This window comes from Coenobita brevimanus, chromosome 23 (assembly GCF_032717465.1).
Source record: "Coenobita brevimanus isolate Jiangsu-jjx chromosome 23, ASM3271746v2, whole genome shotgun sequence".
NCBI classification, from domain to species: Eukaryota; Metazoa; Arthropoda; class Malacostraca; order Decapoda; family Coenobitidae; genus Coenobita; species Coenobita brevimanus.
Window position 1 is genome coordinate 3,970,261 of NC_136976.1, and position 19,740 is coordinate 3,990,000.

Here is a 19,740-nt window from a genome sequence, read left to right on the forward strand (position 1 = left end):
AAATAAATAAAAAGGTGAGAGAAAGAGAGAGAGAGAGAGAGTGTGCGTGTGTGTGTCAGAGGTACAGTTACTCACAGTCTCATAAAAGATAAGCGCATGCCCCTTCTCCTGGTCTATGAACGTGTCCATGACGGGTCCAAAGCGCGAGAACTGCTCATACAACTGCTTCTCCTTGATGGTTTCCGGCACCCCGTCGATCCACACACACCGCGTTGGCATGGACTTCCCAAACCCCAGCTTGATGCGGTTGGCCCCCAGGTGTTCTCCGTCCATCTGCCGCATCGCACGCACCACCGAACGGATGTCAGAATATTGGCAGAAGGCAAATGTTGAAACATTCTGCTTTTTTATATCAATTTCCTGAAAAGACAATTAAGATGCTTGTTAGGATGCTATTTCAATACTGTCACTTGAATGGCCACTGGTGTCACTACCACTATCTACTGCTTTTATCATAGCCACATCACTAATTCATTATCATCATAATTCATAACTATTACAATTGGTTTAATCCTCAAATCCCAGTCAACTTCCTATTACTGTATTTTAATCCATCCATCCATCATCCAATCCTGTGTCGCCCCATTAGGAGCATAGAAGCCTGGGGCTAGGCAAGTTGCTGCTGACATTTAAGATGAGAGTGATTAATAAGTTACTTGGGGGGGAAAAAACAAAAAAAAGTCAGAAAATAATCATACTTCCATTCACTGACAATGATCACCACTCCTTTAATGCCCATCAGGAGCACAGCACCACCTAAACCAATTTCCCACTATTGTAATGCATTTTTTTTTTTTTACAGAAAAACAGGATAATCAAATTAAATACAGAAAAAGAGTCCATGCAACAATGTGGCCACCAGCCAGACGAAAAAAATATATAAAAGTGGAGGAAACTATTATATTCCGTTACTGAAAACAATCATTACTGTAGGACAAAAAATAACAATGACAAGATGTGACAGGCGAACTCACAATGATCTCGCCAAACTGCTCAAAATGTTTCTTAAGGTCTTCGATGGTGACGTCCTTCTCCAGATTGCCAATGAAGAGCGTGCGAGTGGCGCGAGGATGATATTCGTCCACCTCGACATCGTATGCCCGACACTCGCTCTCGTCCAGCTCTACTCCCTCGTGCGGCGCCACCTGGGGAATGAAAGTGTCACCTGTACCGCCATCGTCATGCACCCCTCACCTGTCCAACACCTCTATGGTCATTTTACTCTAACATGGCCTAATCTAAGCTCCTTTTACTCTAACATGGCCTAATCTAAGCTCCTTTTACTCTAACATGGCCTAAATATGACATTTTTACTCTAGTAAGGTCTAATCTCTTTTTACTGTAAGCATGATCTGGTGGTACATGGGGGAACCCATCATCCACTCACTTGATTTAGTGCTGCCTATTACTTCCTTCATGCCTGTCATTCTTTCCTGTGTCTGTCCTCCTCTCTTTCTCTCATCCTATCTGTCACCATTAATTAGTCTTCTTTCCACTTGAGGTGACCCTATACTAAGTACAGTAGTAAGCCAAAGGGTTTCCTATAACTCAAGAAACCATTTACAATGCTGGGTGGTAACCATATAACCAAATACTGTACTGTAATGGGGTGACATGGAGCCTACTGTGATGCCCCCTGTTAACTGTATGGAAACAACTGGACCATCCACCCTGGAACCAAACCTTTACGCTAATCTCCATGCCTCAACGTGCGGGGTGCTGTCAGCTGCATGGGAACATCAGTTCACTAAATGGGACATCCCTGGATAAGGGGGTTGCTTGGCTGCACTTATCTGCCTTATTCTATCACTGTTCTTCCACACAGATTACACACACTTTTGTTTTTCCCCCTAAACTAGTTTTTGCACTCAACTTAGCTATCACAACCTTTTTCCACTTCAAGGATATAACTCAATATTCACTGAAGATTTCTAACGTATTTCCCATTTACAATTCAACTGCGATCAATTATGCTATCATTATCCCGACCCTAGTTTCCATTAAAAAAAATGAGGTGAATTACAATCCAGAAATGAAGGAAGATATTGTAGTATGAAATCTGTTGCTCTGGCACAAGGATCATCTGGATGTGAACCCAGTGGACTAAAGGCCGAAGACTTCCTCCTGCAGTTACCGATTTCCCTTTTGGGTGATAATGAGTGAGCAGACACACATCTGTATAACTGAACAGCAAAACTGCCTGGTTACAATGGTGCCTCAGTGCAAAGACAGCAAAAATGTAAACCTATCAAACACCATGACTAACAAATCAGACAACACAGTCCTTCAGACATCGCTGAAGTTCTCTGAAACTTTGATCCCACATCATTTATCATACACTGTGTAATAAAGGCTATAATTGAATAAAGTCAAAGAATATCAGGCATGAAAATTAAACTGATGAGGAAATGTTTGGGAGTCTCCTCAACCTATGAGACTATGGGTCATATCCTTAAAACTCAAACTGCAATGTGGAATGCAAGCCTCCAATTTCTGAATATAATTTTTTATGCAAGTGATCAAGATGCAAACTATCTGGCCTTCCTATACTGTTACTGAATGCACCCTTTATTGTGGGATGTAGGCTAACCATATCTATTGACCATAAGCATTCCCTAAATGACCATAAAAAACCAGGAGTTTGGACTCACTTTGCAATATAAGGTATATTACCCTTCAGCTCAAAATATGGTAAGTGTAATAGCTGAATTGGCTGGTATGAAGCAACACTGGCGACTAACAAAGCGCTAATTATAACAATATGATAATCACCAAAGCACTGCCTTTTTGTGAACAGAACATAATACAATCATTACTCTACTGACACTAACTTTAATAATAAAGCCTAAGTAGGTACAGAACATTTTATGACAAACGCTGAAGCCTTCGTAAGAGTGGTCAAAACAAATTTAGAAAAAAACATCATTTACGTAAATTTTTTTCTGTTATACATATTACTGATGAAACATTTAAAATTTTTCATGTACATGTGACTCCAATTGTTCATGTATAGTAAAAGTAATTCTGACTAAAATTAACCATTTCTCTCACTGATTTAAATTCCATCCACCATCCAATGCTACCTTGTCTCACAAGGAGCATAGGAGCCCAGGGTTAGGCAAGTTCCATCAATAACATCTGCTCATAATAACTTCTCTCTCACTAACTATATAATCCTTGTGCTTTTTAAATCATCCATAAAAATCACATGTATTATAAATCATCCTTAAAAATCACATGTATTATGAGGATATCTATGTGCTTTAAAACACCATGCACTTCACAAGATCACGTTTACTATGATTTGGTGAATGATACTACAATTATGGTAGCTGTTTCATCTCTGTTTACTATGGGAGTTATGCAAGCCAACAATGACAGCAAACAAAAACAACAACAACAGGGTCTTCTTAACAGGACATCAGCAAGCTTGTGGCAGATACTCACTTGAATCTTTACACCAAAAAAAAGCTTCTCTCGCGAGGCATCAAGAGCTTTCTCCGCATCCTCTGGTTTCTTAAAGCAGACAACAGCAAAGCGATCATTGCCCGACCCCAACAAGCGCACGGCCATTACCTTCCCATGTTTCTTGTAGTCGTGGAACAGACCCTCTCGTAAAGATGTTTCTGCGGGGAACAAAATATCATTAGTCTCACATTCATTTTTCATATCTGGTTTTGTGTCTATTTTTATGTGTAGCATTGGTCAGACTGGTTCTCTTGATAAAACTCCTCCATCTAGCTCTGCTGTACAACACCTCTCAAATCCAAAATGATTGGGTCCAAAGAATTTTTTGGACAAGGGAATGTTTTGGAAAGTAGAATTATAACAGCAACTTAAAGAAAATCATTAAAAATAGCCTACAGTACCATGAACAGTAAAGGCAATGAAGTATCCTGTATTACTCGCATCTCATCTGTTGCTAAACTTGTCCAGAAATCAAATTTGTCTTCACTGACTGTGTGAGAACTAATGATATAAAATTTTTTTTGACAGTGGAGGTTTTAGGAAATCAGGTGTTCGAATTTCTGATGTTGCATTATGCCTCCAGATCATACTTAACCTCCCATCCCACTGTCTCACAATCAAAGGGGTTGGTAGGATCTAAAAGCACAAATATGAAAGTGTATGACTAGAACTATAACATGAGTGTCCTGTAAAATGGGTCCATTGATTCACCACTCAAGATGTTTAAATTCCCAGCTCTTACCCTCATTTGAAAACCATACACACCATTCTGTAAAACTAATAATGGTCATAGTCCAGTGTAGTGAACCTACTGGTCTGAAGAAAGAGGAATTCATAGTTATCATTTATCTCTATGATAATGATGATAAAATGTAGATATCAATACAAGGAGTTATTGTCACTGTGCAGCACAAGACACTACCATGCCATGAACTGCCACACTACACATTGCCACTCCACACACCTCAAACAGCCACCACTCACAGTGCCACATATCATACCAACAATGTCATATTGCCACATGCTGACCCAAGCACTGCACACACAATGCCATATGCTGCACACTGTCCACAATGCCACACACTACACACTGCCCACACTACTCATTGGTAAACACCATACTGTCAAACACAACACACTGTCATACACCACACTATGCCACACACCACGCAGCAAATATCATACTCAAACTACACACTGTAACAAACCAAACAATACACATGAACATGCCAGACAATACACTTCCACACAGACTTCCTCCACATATCTCATACTGCACAGTGACTAGACCTCCTCTTGAGTAAGAAATCTTGCAGTTTATTTTCATTTGGCTGAAATAGGCTATTTTCACAACTTCAATACAAAGTTGTGACTGCATAAAATTCAATGAGCCGTAGTTATAAGGTAGCAAAGTGCCTCCTGGTTACTAGTCACATCCACTGTCTGATCTGGCAACACATGGCTATCAAATGGAGTTGAACAGTGTTATGGATCTTTGCTGGATGAAAGAACACCTACTATACTAGACTGTTTCACTCAGTTTAGTAGAAGTCATAATTCTGAAAGGGTTGAATCAAACTGACTCATTAATAAATTGGAACTGAGAACATTATCCCCGCTGACTAAGCACAGTACTCCTAAATTACAAATGTACCGCCATACTATGTAGTGACCCCATGTTTCTAATGTATGAGACCATTTATCATACAGTACCAGCAAATGACTACACTTTTTTTTCCTCTAATTTGGCACATATTTTCCTTCTCCTGCAACTTATTTCATGTAGTTCAGTGGCAGATAAAGACAATGCTACTGCTTTACATCCTTTCTAGAGGAAAGAACTTCTTTGTGACTAGCAGCATATTCTAATATTAATCTATTCCTATAACTCAGCACTGATGGTGGAGAGGTGGTTTTTTTTTTGGGGGGGAGGGGGGAGTACAGTATGCAAGACTGTTTTATGTAATCCAGTCACTGGACAGGTAAGTCTGTAACAGTCATGCTGAATGACAGAGCAGAGCATCAGAGAGCTCTTAAGGAGTACAGTAGTGCATACCTGTGGACCATGGTGGTAGGTTCCTGACACAGATAGCAAGGGGTCGCTTTTCGTCCTGTGGCGATGACAGTCCGCCAGTACTGGAGTTAATGAGCGTGCTGGAGGACAGGCCCGAGACGCTCACCCTGCGTGGTGATGGCGACCGAGAGCTGCTGGATGACGACCGACTACTGCTGCTGCTGCTGCTGCTACTGCTACTGCTGCGACTGCTGGATCGGGACTCTGAGCCGGACTGGCTGGCTGGACCGCGCCGCTTGGTCATCCCCCCACTGCCCCCACCGTGCACCGGCAGCCTCGAAGGGCGAGGGGCGGCGGGACGGGGCAGTGGGGGCGGGGAGGCCGAGGAGGGGGGTATGGCCCCCCGCCGCACCACCAGCTTCTCCTCCACATACGGGTCCTGGTGCAGGTAGCGGTACTGGCTGTTCCCCCACTGGTAGTCTGCCTGGTCGGCCCGGCCACCAGCATATGGTCGCGTGTACGGCCGCAGCCGCCCCCTGGTGGGGAAATCTTGGTCCCGGTCATTGGGATAGGTGCGGCGCATCACAGGTGGAACCACGCTGGGACCGTTGTACCCCAGACCCTCGTCCCGACGACCCTCGTAAAAGTGACTAGAGCGCTCATACCCACTGTGATCTTCCGCTAACCTGCAAAAACAAAGAATTGCTGCCATTACTACTGATAATATATGACCATATCATTACAATAACTATTACATAATGCTGATTTAAACATAAGATAACATCCAGTCCCACATCAACCAAACCACTGCATGGTACAGGGGCAAAGCTATCAAGGTTCACAACATTCAGGGCCAGGTGATGAGTCTATGCCCCTGGTAGCACTGTAAGAAAATTTTTTTATTATATTCCAACAAATTACTCATACATATTGTGAAAGGGTCAACAAATAAGACTACATATAATTAAAATTCCGGAATACCAGTATTACAGAAAGCAACATTATTATTGAAATACTGTAATTACAAAATCAACAACCATCTTCTCCTCCTATTCTTCCCCCCTCCTCCTCCTCTTCAATCTCTTCCTCCTGTTCCTCAACTTCCCCCTCTAACTCCTTCATCTCTTCCGCTTGCAACTCTTCTATCTCTTCCTTCCCCAACTCTTCAATCTTTGTCTTCCATCTCCCCTATCTCTCCCTCCTCCTCCTAATACATTTAACATCACCACCACAACATTTTCATCCAACTTTATACTGCATAAAATTAACTGGCATATCCAGTCCTTCATGTACATGACTGGTCAATTCTTTAAGTCTCCCTCGGTCTGCCTATGACCTCCCATCTTCCAACTGCATCTCAAAATACACTGGTATTAGTTTTCTTCTGACTTTCATTATGTCAGACTTATTACTCAGTGCTCCTAATCTTTAAAATTCAACACACACACACACATACACAAAGCATGCAAACAAAACCTGAAAACACAATTATTCATACACAAGATTCTCTCTCTGATCCCCTAAAAATATTCCAATGCTATCAACTATATTATCCACTGTTAGCACACTGTTTTAACTGGGCACCTGCAATTCATCCATCCCAAGCCACCCTCCCACATATACTCAACCCTGTCCCTCATTCCATCCCAAGCCACCCTCCCACACATATTCAACCCTGTCCCTCATTCCATCCCAAGCCACCCTCCCACATATACTCAACCCTGTCCCTCATTCCATCCCAAGCCACCCTCCCACACATACTCAACCCTGTCCCTCATTCCATCCCAAGCCACCCTCCCACATATACTCAACCCTGTCCCTCATTCCATCCCAAGCCACCCTCCCACACATACTCAACCCTGTCCCTCATTCCATCCCAAGCCACCCTCCCACATATACTCAACCCTGTCCCTCATTCCATCCCAAGCCACCCTCCCACATACAGTATACTCAACCCTGTCCCTCATTCCATCCCAAGCCACCCTCCCACATACACTCAACCCTGTCACTCACTGCATTCCATGCCAACCTCCCACATATACCCAACCCTGTCCCTCACTCCATTCCAAGCCACCCTCCCACATACACTCAGCCCTGTCCCTCACTCCATTCCAAGCCACCCTCCCACACATACTCAACCCTGTCCCTCATTCCATCCCAAGCCACCCTCCCACATATACCCAACCCTGTCCCTCATTCCATCCCAAGCCACCCTCCCACATATACCCAACCCTGTCCCTCACTCCATCCCAGGCCACCCTCCCACATAGAGGAGGCTATACTCCCACACCCTGTTTGAGATGGATGGAGGAAGAGGTCTACTGGAAACACATTAGGGTGACACAGTACTAACAGTGTAAATAAAAGTGTGTTGTGTTGTGGATGGAGTGGTCATTACTGAGTAGGGACAAGTATGCCTAAGGGGATCCCATCTAACAAAGTCACTCTTCACAGTATGCAGTTTCCGACATCAGATATATTGAAATGTGAGCAGAGCACTTAACCCCTTCACCACAATGATCTTTACCTCCGCCAATGAAGTTGGAGGTTATATATTCACCCTTGTTTGTGTATTTGTTTGTCTGTCCACTATAATACTGTATATCAAGAAGTTACTGATGGATTTCAATTAAGTTTTGTGTATACGTGGGTCATGGATCAGGGAAGGGTTTATTATATACATTTTGGTGGTTATTTGAGTTGTCTGGTATGGACGCTGGTGGAGGTATGCGTTCTCTGATGCACTTGTCTATTGTATTCTTGCTACTTTTGGAAGATTTTAAAACAGAAATATCTCTGGCAATGGAGAATATTTATGTTTTCAGTTACCCTTCCCTTCACTACAAATTCTTCCAAAGCTGACAAAAGAACTAACGAATAACAGCAAAAGTAAAAGATGCAGTATCATGCTGACATCAACATAATCTTGAACATACTGTATACCGTATCTCATGATCACTGACAACACTTTTCCAAATCATCATTACTTTTCAGTGTCATCACAATCACCAAAATCATCAACAACACAATTACCATCATGATCATCAACCTTTTCATAACCACCATCACCATAATAATCATAATTACTTTCATTATCATCAATACCGCAATCATCATCACAACTATCATCACTATCAAAACCTCACCACCATCATCATCATCACCACCAACACTATCATCATAATCACCACCATCATCATCATTATTAACAGTTTTAACGATGTAGTGCTGCCTGCTTCTTCCTTCACCTTTATCACTTTTTTCGTCTGCCCTCTCTCTTACTGTTTCTCCCATCTTTCCTATAACTTTTCATGACTCTTCTTTCCTTTTCAGGTATTATTACACTGAGTAACAAACTTAATGGTTTCCTGGTTTACAACACTCGGTGGTAACCATACAACCAACCCATACGTGTTCCCTAAGTGTCAACAAGTGGGATGGCAGAGGGTTAGTGACCCTCCCCATAAAACAACTAACTCAACGACACCCCTTACGGGATTATGGCATCTGGCGATAGAAACTATTTCCTCAGTTACACATTGCACACAGAAATGAGAAAACAGGAAAAGAAAAAGTTGTAGATCTAACGGAGTGACATGACAAATGGCTGAATCAACACCAACACCACCAATCATCAACACCGGCACCATTATCGTCACCACCACCGTCACCACCATCCTCATCATCCAGCAGCAGACACAGGAAAGGTCACTGTACTGTAACCAAAACAAAAAATATTTTAGGGCAAAATTCTTAAGAGTTCAAGGGTCATTATCTCTCTCTCTCTCTCTGTCTCCATTATATTCAGGCTAGGAGAAACTTTTCGAACTGATGAGATTAAATACAACCTTCACTAACCCTTTCAATGTCAAGTGGCTCCAAATTTAAAATAAATAAATAAATACAATAAGTATGTCAGAGGATTCAAGAGGTTTAAACAGTGAAATTCTAACATTCAAAAGCAAGATATAAATAAATTACAATAACGGCTGCCACAAGGAACCATTTCTTTTGTATTCGTAAACACTGGAACTTTCTTTACGCCTGCTGCACACAAAATGTTCAAACAAATTCTACCCAGAGAAATTCCAACATTCAAAAGTAAATATAAATAATTCATCATCATCATCATCACCCGGACCCCCTTTCCCACCCTAGGGCAGGGTGAGGAGTAGCAACGTCCAGACAGGCCAAGTTTGCCTACTCCAATGGGGCACGCTTCCATTCACTCATCATTCAAGCCCCCGGAATCCTGGCTCTATCTGATACGCCAAAAACTCTCACTACATTCTGTAGCTTAACGTATCCGATAGAGTCAATCCGAGAGCTGTCACGTTAAAAAAGGGTCAAGCACTTCTCACAACCTTCATCCAGCCAGCTCGATCTCTCGTCAGTCCCCTAGCCTTACCGACTTCCGTACCTCTTCCTCACATACTCATCCACCATATCCCTCCACCTTCTCCTTGGCCTACCTCGCCCCCTCCCTCCTTCAAATTCGCACAGATAAGCCTTTTTCACCACTCTATTGTCATCCATTCTCTCCACAAGACCATACCATCTCAGTACACAGACTTCCAATTCTAGTGTCCACCGACTTCCTCACTCCACATCTTTCACGAATCACATTATTTCGTATCCTATCCACCCTCTGTACTCCACATACATTCTTCTGCAGTCCCATCTCCACTGCTGTTACTCTTGACTTTTCCTTTTCATGCCACACCATAGTCTCACATCCATATGTTAAAGTTGGCACTAACACTCCTTCACGAAAGCCTCGAGCAGCTGCAACACTCAAGCCTCTCTCATCAAGGCCTTCATAGCACCAGCTACCTTCCTTCCTTGTGTCACTCCACTTTCCACTTCTTTTGCACATTTTCCTCTCTTTTCTATCACTGTACCCAGGTATTTGAACTCTCTCACCAATTCCAGCCTCTCTCTATTCACTGTAACATCATACAAGGAGTCACCTTCTCTCTCGATTGCCGTCACTTTACTCTTTTCTACATTTACTCTCAAGGCATGACGTTCACAGACATCAGCAAAAATCTGCGAAAGTCTACCAAGCTCTTGTCCGGCATTTGCAAGTAGCACTGCATCATCAGCTTACAACAAATTTGAGATATTCCATCCATCACCATTCACTACCAACACCATCCCTCTCTCCATTACTCGTGTTTTTTACTTTTATCACTCCATCCATATATACATACATAGAGAGAGAGAGAGAGAGAGAGAGAGAGAGAGAGAGAGAGAGAGAGAGAGAAACTGTCAAGAGGAACCCATTTTCTTATTCGTAAACACTCATTGGTTTTCTCTGCCTGGACCTGACGAATGTGTTGAAAAAACTTCTTTACTCCAAGGATATAATTTTGCTTCATTGTTGCTATCTCCAGACACTTTTATTCTGCTTAAGAGACTCATAACACACACACACACACACACACACACACACACCTTGGAGTTTTACTAAGGCAACGACCATACTTCCGTTATACTGAAATACTTTAATCCAAGAATCTGTTTTGCTTTGTTTGTTGGTTTGTTTTCATTTCAATCTGGTTATCTCGTGGCATTTTTTCTTTGTTTCAGGAAGCCTTCAGACTGCGGGGAATTAAATATAGCCTTCGGTGAACAGATTAGTGCTACTGGTCATCCTCAATTTGCGTTGGTTTGCTTGTGGTTTGATTTGAATGGAAAGTACGTTACTGGTGATAGTGGTTGTTCTTGTAGTTGTACAGTAGTAGTATGTGGCAGTAATTGTTGTTGTTGTGGTGGTGGTGGGGGTGGTAGTTATCGCAGTAGTAGTAGTAGCAGCAGTTGTCGTATGAGATGTACTGATTAACTGTAGTTGCTTAGTAACAGTTGTGAAGTATCAGTGGTGGTAGTAGTAGTAGTGTAACAGCAGTGTAGTTGTAGTTGCAGCCCCAGGTTCATCTTAAAGGTGAACCTGGTGGACTGCAGGCTGACGCTGACCTGCAGTCCACCATCCTCCTTTCGAGGGATGGGGAATAGAGTGAAATGGCTCATTATCTCCCTATGAACGTTTAAAATGACAAAAATGTACAGGAAGTGTAAAGGAATTATTGAACAGTGCTGTATCCAGGTACAAATGACAGCAGTTAAAGAGGATAGGGTGTGAGAGGGGAGGGGAGGGGAGGGGAGGGGAGGGGAGGGGAGGGGAGGGGAGAAGATGGAGAGGAGGGGGGAGGGGAGAAGATGGAGAGGAGGGGGGAGGGGAGAGGGGAGAGGAGGGGGGAGGAGAGGGGAGGGAGGGAGAAGATGGAGAGGAGGGGGGAGGGGAGAGGGGAGAGGAGGGGGGAGGAGAGGGGAGGGAGGGAGAAAATGGAGAGGAAGGGGAGGGAGAATAGTGAGGAATGGAGAGGAGAGGAGAGGCAGGGTTAGAGGAGGAGGAGAGGATATGGAGGAAGGGGAAGGACGTAGGAAGAGAAGACAGGGAGGGAAGGAATGTAGAGAGGAGAAGGGAGGAGAGTGAAGAGGGGGAGGGAGGGGGAGAGAAGAGAGGCAGGGTCAAAGAGGAAAGGAGAGTTGAGAGAGGAGGGAAAGAGGGACAGAGACAAGAGGGGAGGGAGGGAAGGAAGAGGGGAGGGGAGGGAGGGAGGGAGGGGAGAAGGTTTAGTGGGAGCAGACATCGGGGTAGCAAAGGTCAAAGTGCAGGGAGGGAGGGAGGGGGAAAGAGACAGGTGTGCTTGCATCATCACTACCACATCACCATCACTACAACGGCTAATATTACCATCATCATCACCACTACCTTAAAATCATCATCATCATCATTACAATCACTACTACCACCGCAACTACCACCCACACCTACGCGCACACGCGCGCACGCACGCACGCACACACACACACACACACACACACACACACACACACACACAAACAAACCACACACATACAGAGACAAGGCCAGAGAGTACACAGAGTACAGCTGCAGTCCTGGAGTACATTCAAAGTTTGCCCCTACTCATCACCGACACATTACAGGCACTTTGTACAGGACTCTCTGACAGGAGAGAGAGAGAGAGAGAGAGAGAGAGAGAGAGAGAGAGAGAGAGAGACCGTATATAGCAGGGGTGGGGAACGTCCGACGTCCGGCCTCCGGGCCGTATAAGGCCCGCACGACCACATGATCAGGGCCGCGAGGCAATTCATAAATGCAATTTCATAAACTCATGAACATATATATCTATCTATCTATCTATCTATATATATATATATATATATAATATATTACTGTATATACACATGTACATATATATACATTATATACACATGTACATATATATACATTATATACACATGTACACATATATACATTATATACATATGTACACACAATATATATATATATATTTGAAAATTTTGTGTGGCCTGCGAATGACGTTAAAAATATCCTAATGGGCCTTAATAGGAGAAAGGTTCCCACGCCTGGTATATAGTATCAGTAGCCATTAGTACTCATGTGGTGATTTGTGAGGTGAATATCACCCAGCGCGTCAAATGGGAGATAGCACCGTAGGTATTGGTGCCATAATGGTGACGTGCTTGACATATCCCTAGAGTATCACAACCGACTGAGTGAAGAGAAACCATAAACATCGGAATAAGAGAGATGGTGGGTTTTTAGTGACCAAGTGGTGAGATGGGAAGAAGGGGGAATGAGGAAATTATAAAGAAAAATCAGAAAAGGAAGGGAAGGGAAGGGAAAGGAAGGGAAGGGAAGGGATGAGGAGAGAAGAGAAGGGAAGGGAAGCGAAGGTGATAGGCGAAGGAAAGGGAAGAGAAGGGAAGGTGAGAGGTGATGGGAAGGGAAGGGAAGGGATGGGAAGGGAAGGGAAGGGAAGGGATGGGAAGGGAAGGGAAGGGAAGGGAAGGGATGGAAAGGGAAGGGAAGGGATGGGAAGGGAAGAGAAGGGAAGGGATGGGAAGGGAAGGGAAGGGATGGGAAGGGAAGGGATGGGAAGGGAAGGGATGGGAGGGGAAGGGATGGGAGGGGAAGGGAAGGGATGGGAAGAGAAGGGAAGGGAAGAGAAGGGATGGGAAGGGAAGGGAAGAGAAGGGAAGGGAAGAGAAGGGAAGGGAAGAGAAGGGAAGGGAAGAGAAGGGAAGGTGAGAGGTGATGGGAAGGGAAGGGAAGGGAAAATGAGAGGCGAAGGGAAGAGAAGAGAAGGGAAGGTGAGAGGCGAAGGGAAGGAAACCAGGAAGGAAGGGGGGACTGGAGCTGAGGGATGTTTGGAAGTCGCACACAAACTGGTATGTACTGGTAAAGGTTTAACTCCTACACACACACACACACACACACACAGCTGGTACATACTAGTATAAATGCAAGTACATTAAGCCACACACACACACACACACACACACACACACACACACACACACACAGCTGGTACATACTAGTATAAATGCAACTACATTAAGCCACACACACACACACACACACACACACACACACACACACAGCTGGTACATACTAGTATAAATGCAACTACATTAAGCCACACACACACACACACACACACATACGTACACAGACAAACACACGCTCCCAAACGCATATGCATCCCACACACGTACACAAATACATCCCACACACGTACACATATACACCCCACATGTACACACACACACCAAACAAGAACACATATACACCCCTACACATACACACTATAAAATCCCCCCCACAAACACATTGTATAAACTCACACACACACACACACTGTATAAACTCACACACACACACACACACTATAAACACACACACATACATACACACACTGTATAAACTCACACACACACACACACACACACACACACACACTATAAACTCCCACGCACACGCGCACACACAACCAGCACGACTACTTTCACTACCCAGACGTGCACACACCTCCGAATTTGGGACACACACCACACCATCTTACACCACACCACACACCACACTGGTCACATATCCAACAACACTCATCACACATCACATCACAACTACATCACACAGCAGGACACACATAACACACCCTACCACACACATAACACACCCTACCACACACATTACCACACATCACAGCTCTCACCTCATTTCACCACAGTACCACATCACACAATACCACACATTCCCTTCACACACCACACCTGACTCAAAGCTACACCACATACTTTACTTGGGCCTTTCACACCACACTGGTATATTTATAACCCCTTCACTCTCTCTCTCTCTCTCTCTCTCTCTCTCTCTCTCTCTCTCACACACACACACACACACACACACACACACACACACACACACACACACGAAGTCATAAAATATTCGAAACTAATTCTTCCGTAATTTCCTACAATATACTTCATCTAACCTATCCTAACAGACTACCCTAACCTATTCTAACATCCTATTGTAACCGATCCTAACGAACACTATCCTATCCTTCTAACCTGACCTAACTTATCCTAACATCCTAACCCATCCTACCTTTCTACCTTAATATCCTAACCTATCCTAACATTCTAACCTATCCTACCCAACACTAACTTACCCTCACCTAACACTACGATCAATCGACATTGCTGGTAATTAAATGGTCTAATACCGGAACAGTCTGCACCACTCCAGGTGTGTAATGTGGAGAGTAAACCGCTACGGAAAAGGCGTTACGTAAATTTACCGCTGAATATACTATCCTTTAGGTCATAGTCGTCATTAAATAATAATAATAATAACGGTAACAATAACAATAATGGTAACAATAACAATAATGGAACAACAACAATAACAATAATAATAATAACGGTAACAATAACAATAATGGTAACAATAATAAATAATAATAATAATAATAATAATAAAGGGAACAATAACAATAATGGTAACAATAAATAATAATAATAATAATAATAATAATAATAATAATAATAATCTCTTAATAACCTGGTTTCATTATTATTTGAATATTTCCACTATTCTCTGGCTATATAATTTTCCAGCACTTTTTCGTGACTAGCATCGCAATATAGCAGCAATCTCCCTCTGTACTAACGGCCCTGCATCAATTTCATAGCACTTCTTCGTGACTAGCATTGCAATTTAGCAGCAATTTCTTCTGGTCACCTCTTCAGTGGTGAGATCTGAAATTTTTGAGCTTACTGTACTGAGAGAGAGGATATGGAGGAAGAGGAAAGAGGGAAGGAGGGAAAGAGAAGGGAGCGAGGGAGGAAAGAGGAAGGTTGAGAGGGAGGAAAGAGGAAGGGAGAGGAAGGAGAGAGGAAGGGAGAGGAAGGAGAGAGGGAGGAAAGAGGAAGGAGAGAGGGAGGAAAGAGGAAGGAGAGAGGGAGGAAAGAGGAAGGAGAGAGGGAGGAAAGAGGAAGGGAGAGGGAGGAGAGAGGAAGGGAGAGGGAGGGAGACAAAGAAGGTTAGTTCCCCCTTAAGCTAGCCCCTCCCTTCCCTCCACTCACCCTCTTCCCCCTCCCTCCCCCCCCTCTTCCTCCGCTACCTCCTCCCTATCATTACCACCATCGCTTCCCTTCCCACACTACCCCTCTGTGTGTGTGTGTGTGTGTGTGTGTGTTCGCAGCTGAAATCGATCTAGAGAGAGAGAGAGAGAGAGAGAGAGAGAGGATGGAAAGGAGAGGGGAGGGGAGGGAAGAGAAAGGCAGGGCAGATCAGGGCAGGGATGGGAAGAGAAGAGAAGGGAAGGGAAGAGCAGGGATGGGCAGGGAAGGGAAGGGCAAAGATGGGAAGGGAAGTGGAGGGAAAGGAAGGGAAGGGAGGGGAAGGGAAGGGAAGGGAAGGGAAGGGAAGGGCAGGGATGGGAAGGGAAGGGAAGGGCAGGGATGGGAAGGGAAGGGAAGGGAAGTGGAGGGCAGGGATGGGAAGGGAAGGGAAGTGGAGGGCAGGGATGGGAAGAGGAGGGAAAGGAAGGGAAGAGAAGGAAAAGGAAAGGAAGGGAAGGGAAGGAAAAGGAAGAAAAAGGAAGGGAAGGGGTGGGAAGGGAAGGGAAGAGGTGGGAAGGGAACGGCAGGGAAGAGAAGTGGAGGGCAGGGATGGGAAGAGAAGGGGAAGGGAAGGGAAAGGAGAAGGGTGGAAAGGGCAGAGCAGAGCAGAGGACAACAAAGAATAAACAAGCGAAAGTGATGATACAGTTATCTGACCTTCACGGAGAGAGAGAGAGAGAGAGAGAGAGAGAGAGAGAGAGAGAGAGAGAGAATAATCGATTAAAATATATTCCGAGGTGGTCTAAAAAAGAAAAATCCCGGTATATCTATCCCTCCTCAGTAACGACTCATCCCCACACACACACACACACCACCCTCCTCCATATTCTACCTCACTTCGTTCTTGGTCTAACTCTTCTTCCACTGCCCCACTAAATTCATCTTGCTCTAATTCAACTTAATCCGACTAAATCTAACTCAACCTAAACTATCCTAACTTATTCTAACGCAGCCTAGACTATCCTAACTCACTCTAACCAAACCTAAACTATCCTAACTCATTCTACCCCATCCTAACTCATTCTACCACATCCTAAACTATCCTAACTCTAACCCAACCTTGACTACCCCAAACATAATTTACTCCATCCTACACTATCCTAACTCAGTCTAACCCAAACCCAGCCCTACCCCAACCCACACCAATCCTGCCTTCTATCCTTACCAGCCATTCTATACTCTATCCTAACCCAACCCAAGGCAACCCCGTCTTCTAACCTACCCTAACCTAACCCAAACCCACCAAAATCCAACCCTGCCCTACCCTAACTTCATGGCAACCTAACCTGTGTGTGTGTGTGTGTGTGTGTGTGTGTGTGCGGGAGAAGGAAGAGGAAAGGAGAGAAAAGAGTAAGTCGGGAACGGCGAAGGAAGAGAGGGAGGAGATGGAGGAAAGGGACGGATGGAGGGGAAGAGGCGGGGAAAGGAAGGGAGGAAGAGGGAGAAAAACAGGGGAGGGAGGGGGGGGAAAGTGAAGGGGAGAGGAAGGGGGAAAGGGAAGGGGAGAGGAAGGGGGAAAGGGAAGGGGAGAAGGAAGTGGGAGAAATGGGGAATGACGAGGGAAGAACAAGAAAGGAGGAGGAGGGGGTGGAGGTCGTGGAGGAGGAGGAGGGGGTGGAGGTCGTGGAGGAGGAGGAGGGGGTGGAGGTCGAGTGGAGGAGGAGGAGGAGGGTGGGAGGGATTGGGTCTAGCGGAGGAGAAGGATGGCGGGAGAGAGGGAGGGAGAAGGGGGTGGGGGGAGAGAATACTGCGCAATATTGTGAGAACGGTACTAGGCTTGCTCAGGGTCGTGCACACACACACACACACACACTCCTTTACCAATGTACCTCTCTATCTTAACATCGTTGGCACACACGCACACGAACACACCGACACACATACATACAAGTACGCGCACACAAGAGAGAGAGGGAGAGAACCAAATAAAATCGGGCATGCATCTCTCCTGTACGATACGTTTTCCCAACAGCTGCAGAAATGGCGGGAGACTAACAGTGGACGAGCACCCTAGCAACACAATAAACAGATCTCACTCCCTCTCACACAGGTCGCAATGCTTAAAAAAAAAACTTGCATTCCATATATATTGTGCAGATGGCGTGCTGCACAAGTTTACTCCAGAATTTGCCAGTATGCTTGGTCACACGTCTCGCATGAGTGAAAATGGTGAGCAAGATTTTACAGGAGTGGTTTCACAGTACATTAGTATTTTTATTTCATAACTGTGGAGAACCGTCGTGTGCTTCACATTTTTCTCCTACAAATTTTTGCTTTAAAAAATCAACAATGTAGCATCTTAATGTGGATTCCATATTTGGTTTGCCGTCGGTAAGTTTTGGAGGTCTCCACACTGAGTATAAGATATTAATATTAAGAAGAAATACTCAACACATTAACATTAGACATCCTGGCAACACAACACTACGCCTCTGCGCGCACACACACACACACACACACACACACACACATGAAGCACTAGCAACGTTAAACTCTCTCACCACTGCCTGTCACAAACGTACCATATGGGCTTACTTCTATGTAAACGTTACTCATACGTCTGGCAGTTACGGTATTACTTCCTGAGACGATGACGTTCCCTTATCAATTTAAAGTTTACATCCTTCAAACACCGTATTTTATTTTTGCCAGATTCAAACGATTTTATTCAACCTAGGAGAGATTTTTTCCAACTGCAGAAATTTCAAATAGCCTTCATTAACCCGTTCACCGTGAGAGCCTTCCATGTAAAAAAAAAAAAAAAAAAAAAAAAAATTGTGGATCGATTTATAATGAATGTCCTCGGTCTGAGGTTATTCAATGACATATTTCCAATTTATTTTAGTTATTCACAGGTGATTTAATTAAACATAGGGTATAGGACAGTCTAATGAAAAGAAATGAAGGCTAACTCCAGTTCTCTTCTGAGCTTGATAAAAACCGTCAGGATTAAATGTCATCTTAGACGGGGTTAACGGCTTGCTGCGTTTAAGATCTATTATATTACGTATTATTGTAGATTCCTTTTGTATTATTATTATTATATTTACTCATTTTTAACCTTTACTGCCATGGCGTCTCTCTTTACGCTCATCTGCAGCTCAGGAGAGGACTTGGGATTACATACAGCATTTATTAACATCATTGTCTTGCGGTCTCTTCCAAGCTGGTCTCGAAACAACACAAATAAAAATAAAAGCGTACTGAAGGCAAAGATAAGGAATTCTGATTGCTCATACGTCCGCCACCCAGGTATTTTGTGTGTGTGTGTGTGTGTGTGTGTGTGTTGGAAACTCCCTTTAACTTGGCCTAAAACTGCCATCCCTACGTTCTGAATTTTGACGTGTAAAAACATATTAACACCAACGACAATGTTAGTCACGAAGGAATGTTATGGAGACGCTGTTGCACCCTTGCATTTAGGAGAATAAGATGCTAATCACGAAGTTATTGAAAAGTAGACACGTAGATTACGACTATAATACATTCCTAGTCACAAAGAAGTGTTATGGAAGGGACGCAGACCCTGAGATTAGCACTAAATAAGGTGCTAGTCATGAAGAAGTGCTACGGTTATAGTCACGTAAACTGATCTGCAAAAGCAAAATCCGGGTCAGGGTGATTAATAAAAAAAAAATTGTAATTTGGCAAAACAAATTTTTAAAATATTCACATATTAACACACACACACACACACTTTAATGACATCGAACTGGAGCTAAAAATGCACACATACATAC

General features: G+C 43.9%; 1 protein-coding gene across 1 annotated transcript in view; it reads right to left on the minus strand.

The window, feature by feature from the left end:
* The window catches only part of spen (spen family transcriptional repressor split ends), a 183,586-nt gene that overhangs the window by 35,484 nt on the left and 128,362 nt on the right, over positions 1-19,740 (minus strand). The window contains exons 3-6 of the mRNA XM_080266962.1: positions 5,525-6,168; positions 3,448-3,626; positions 975-1,145; positions 76-360 (exon numbers count right to left, since the gene is read on the minus strand). Coding sequence (XP_080123088.1) covers positions 76-360; positions 975-1,145; positions 3,448-3,626; positions 5,525-6,168 — 1,279 coding nt within the window. The remainder of the gene's footprint in view (positions 1-75; positions 361-974; positions 1,146-3,447; positions 3,627-5,524; positions 6,169-19,740) is intronic.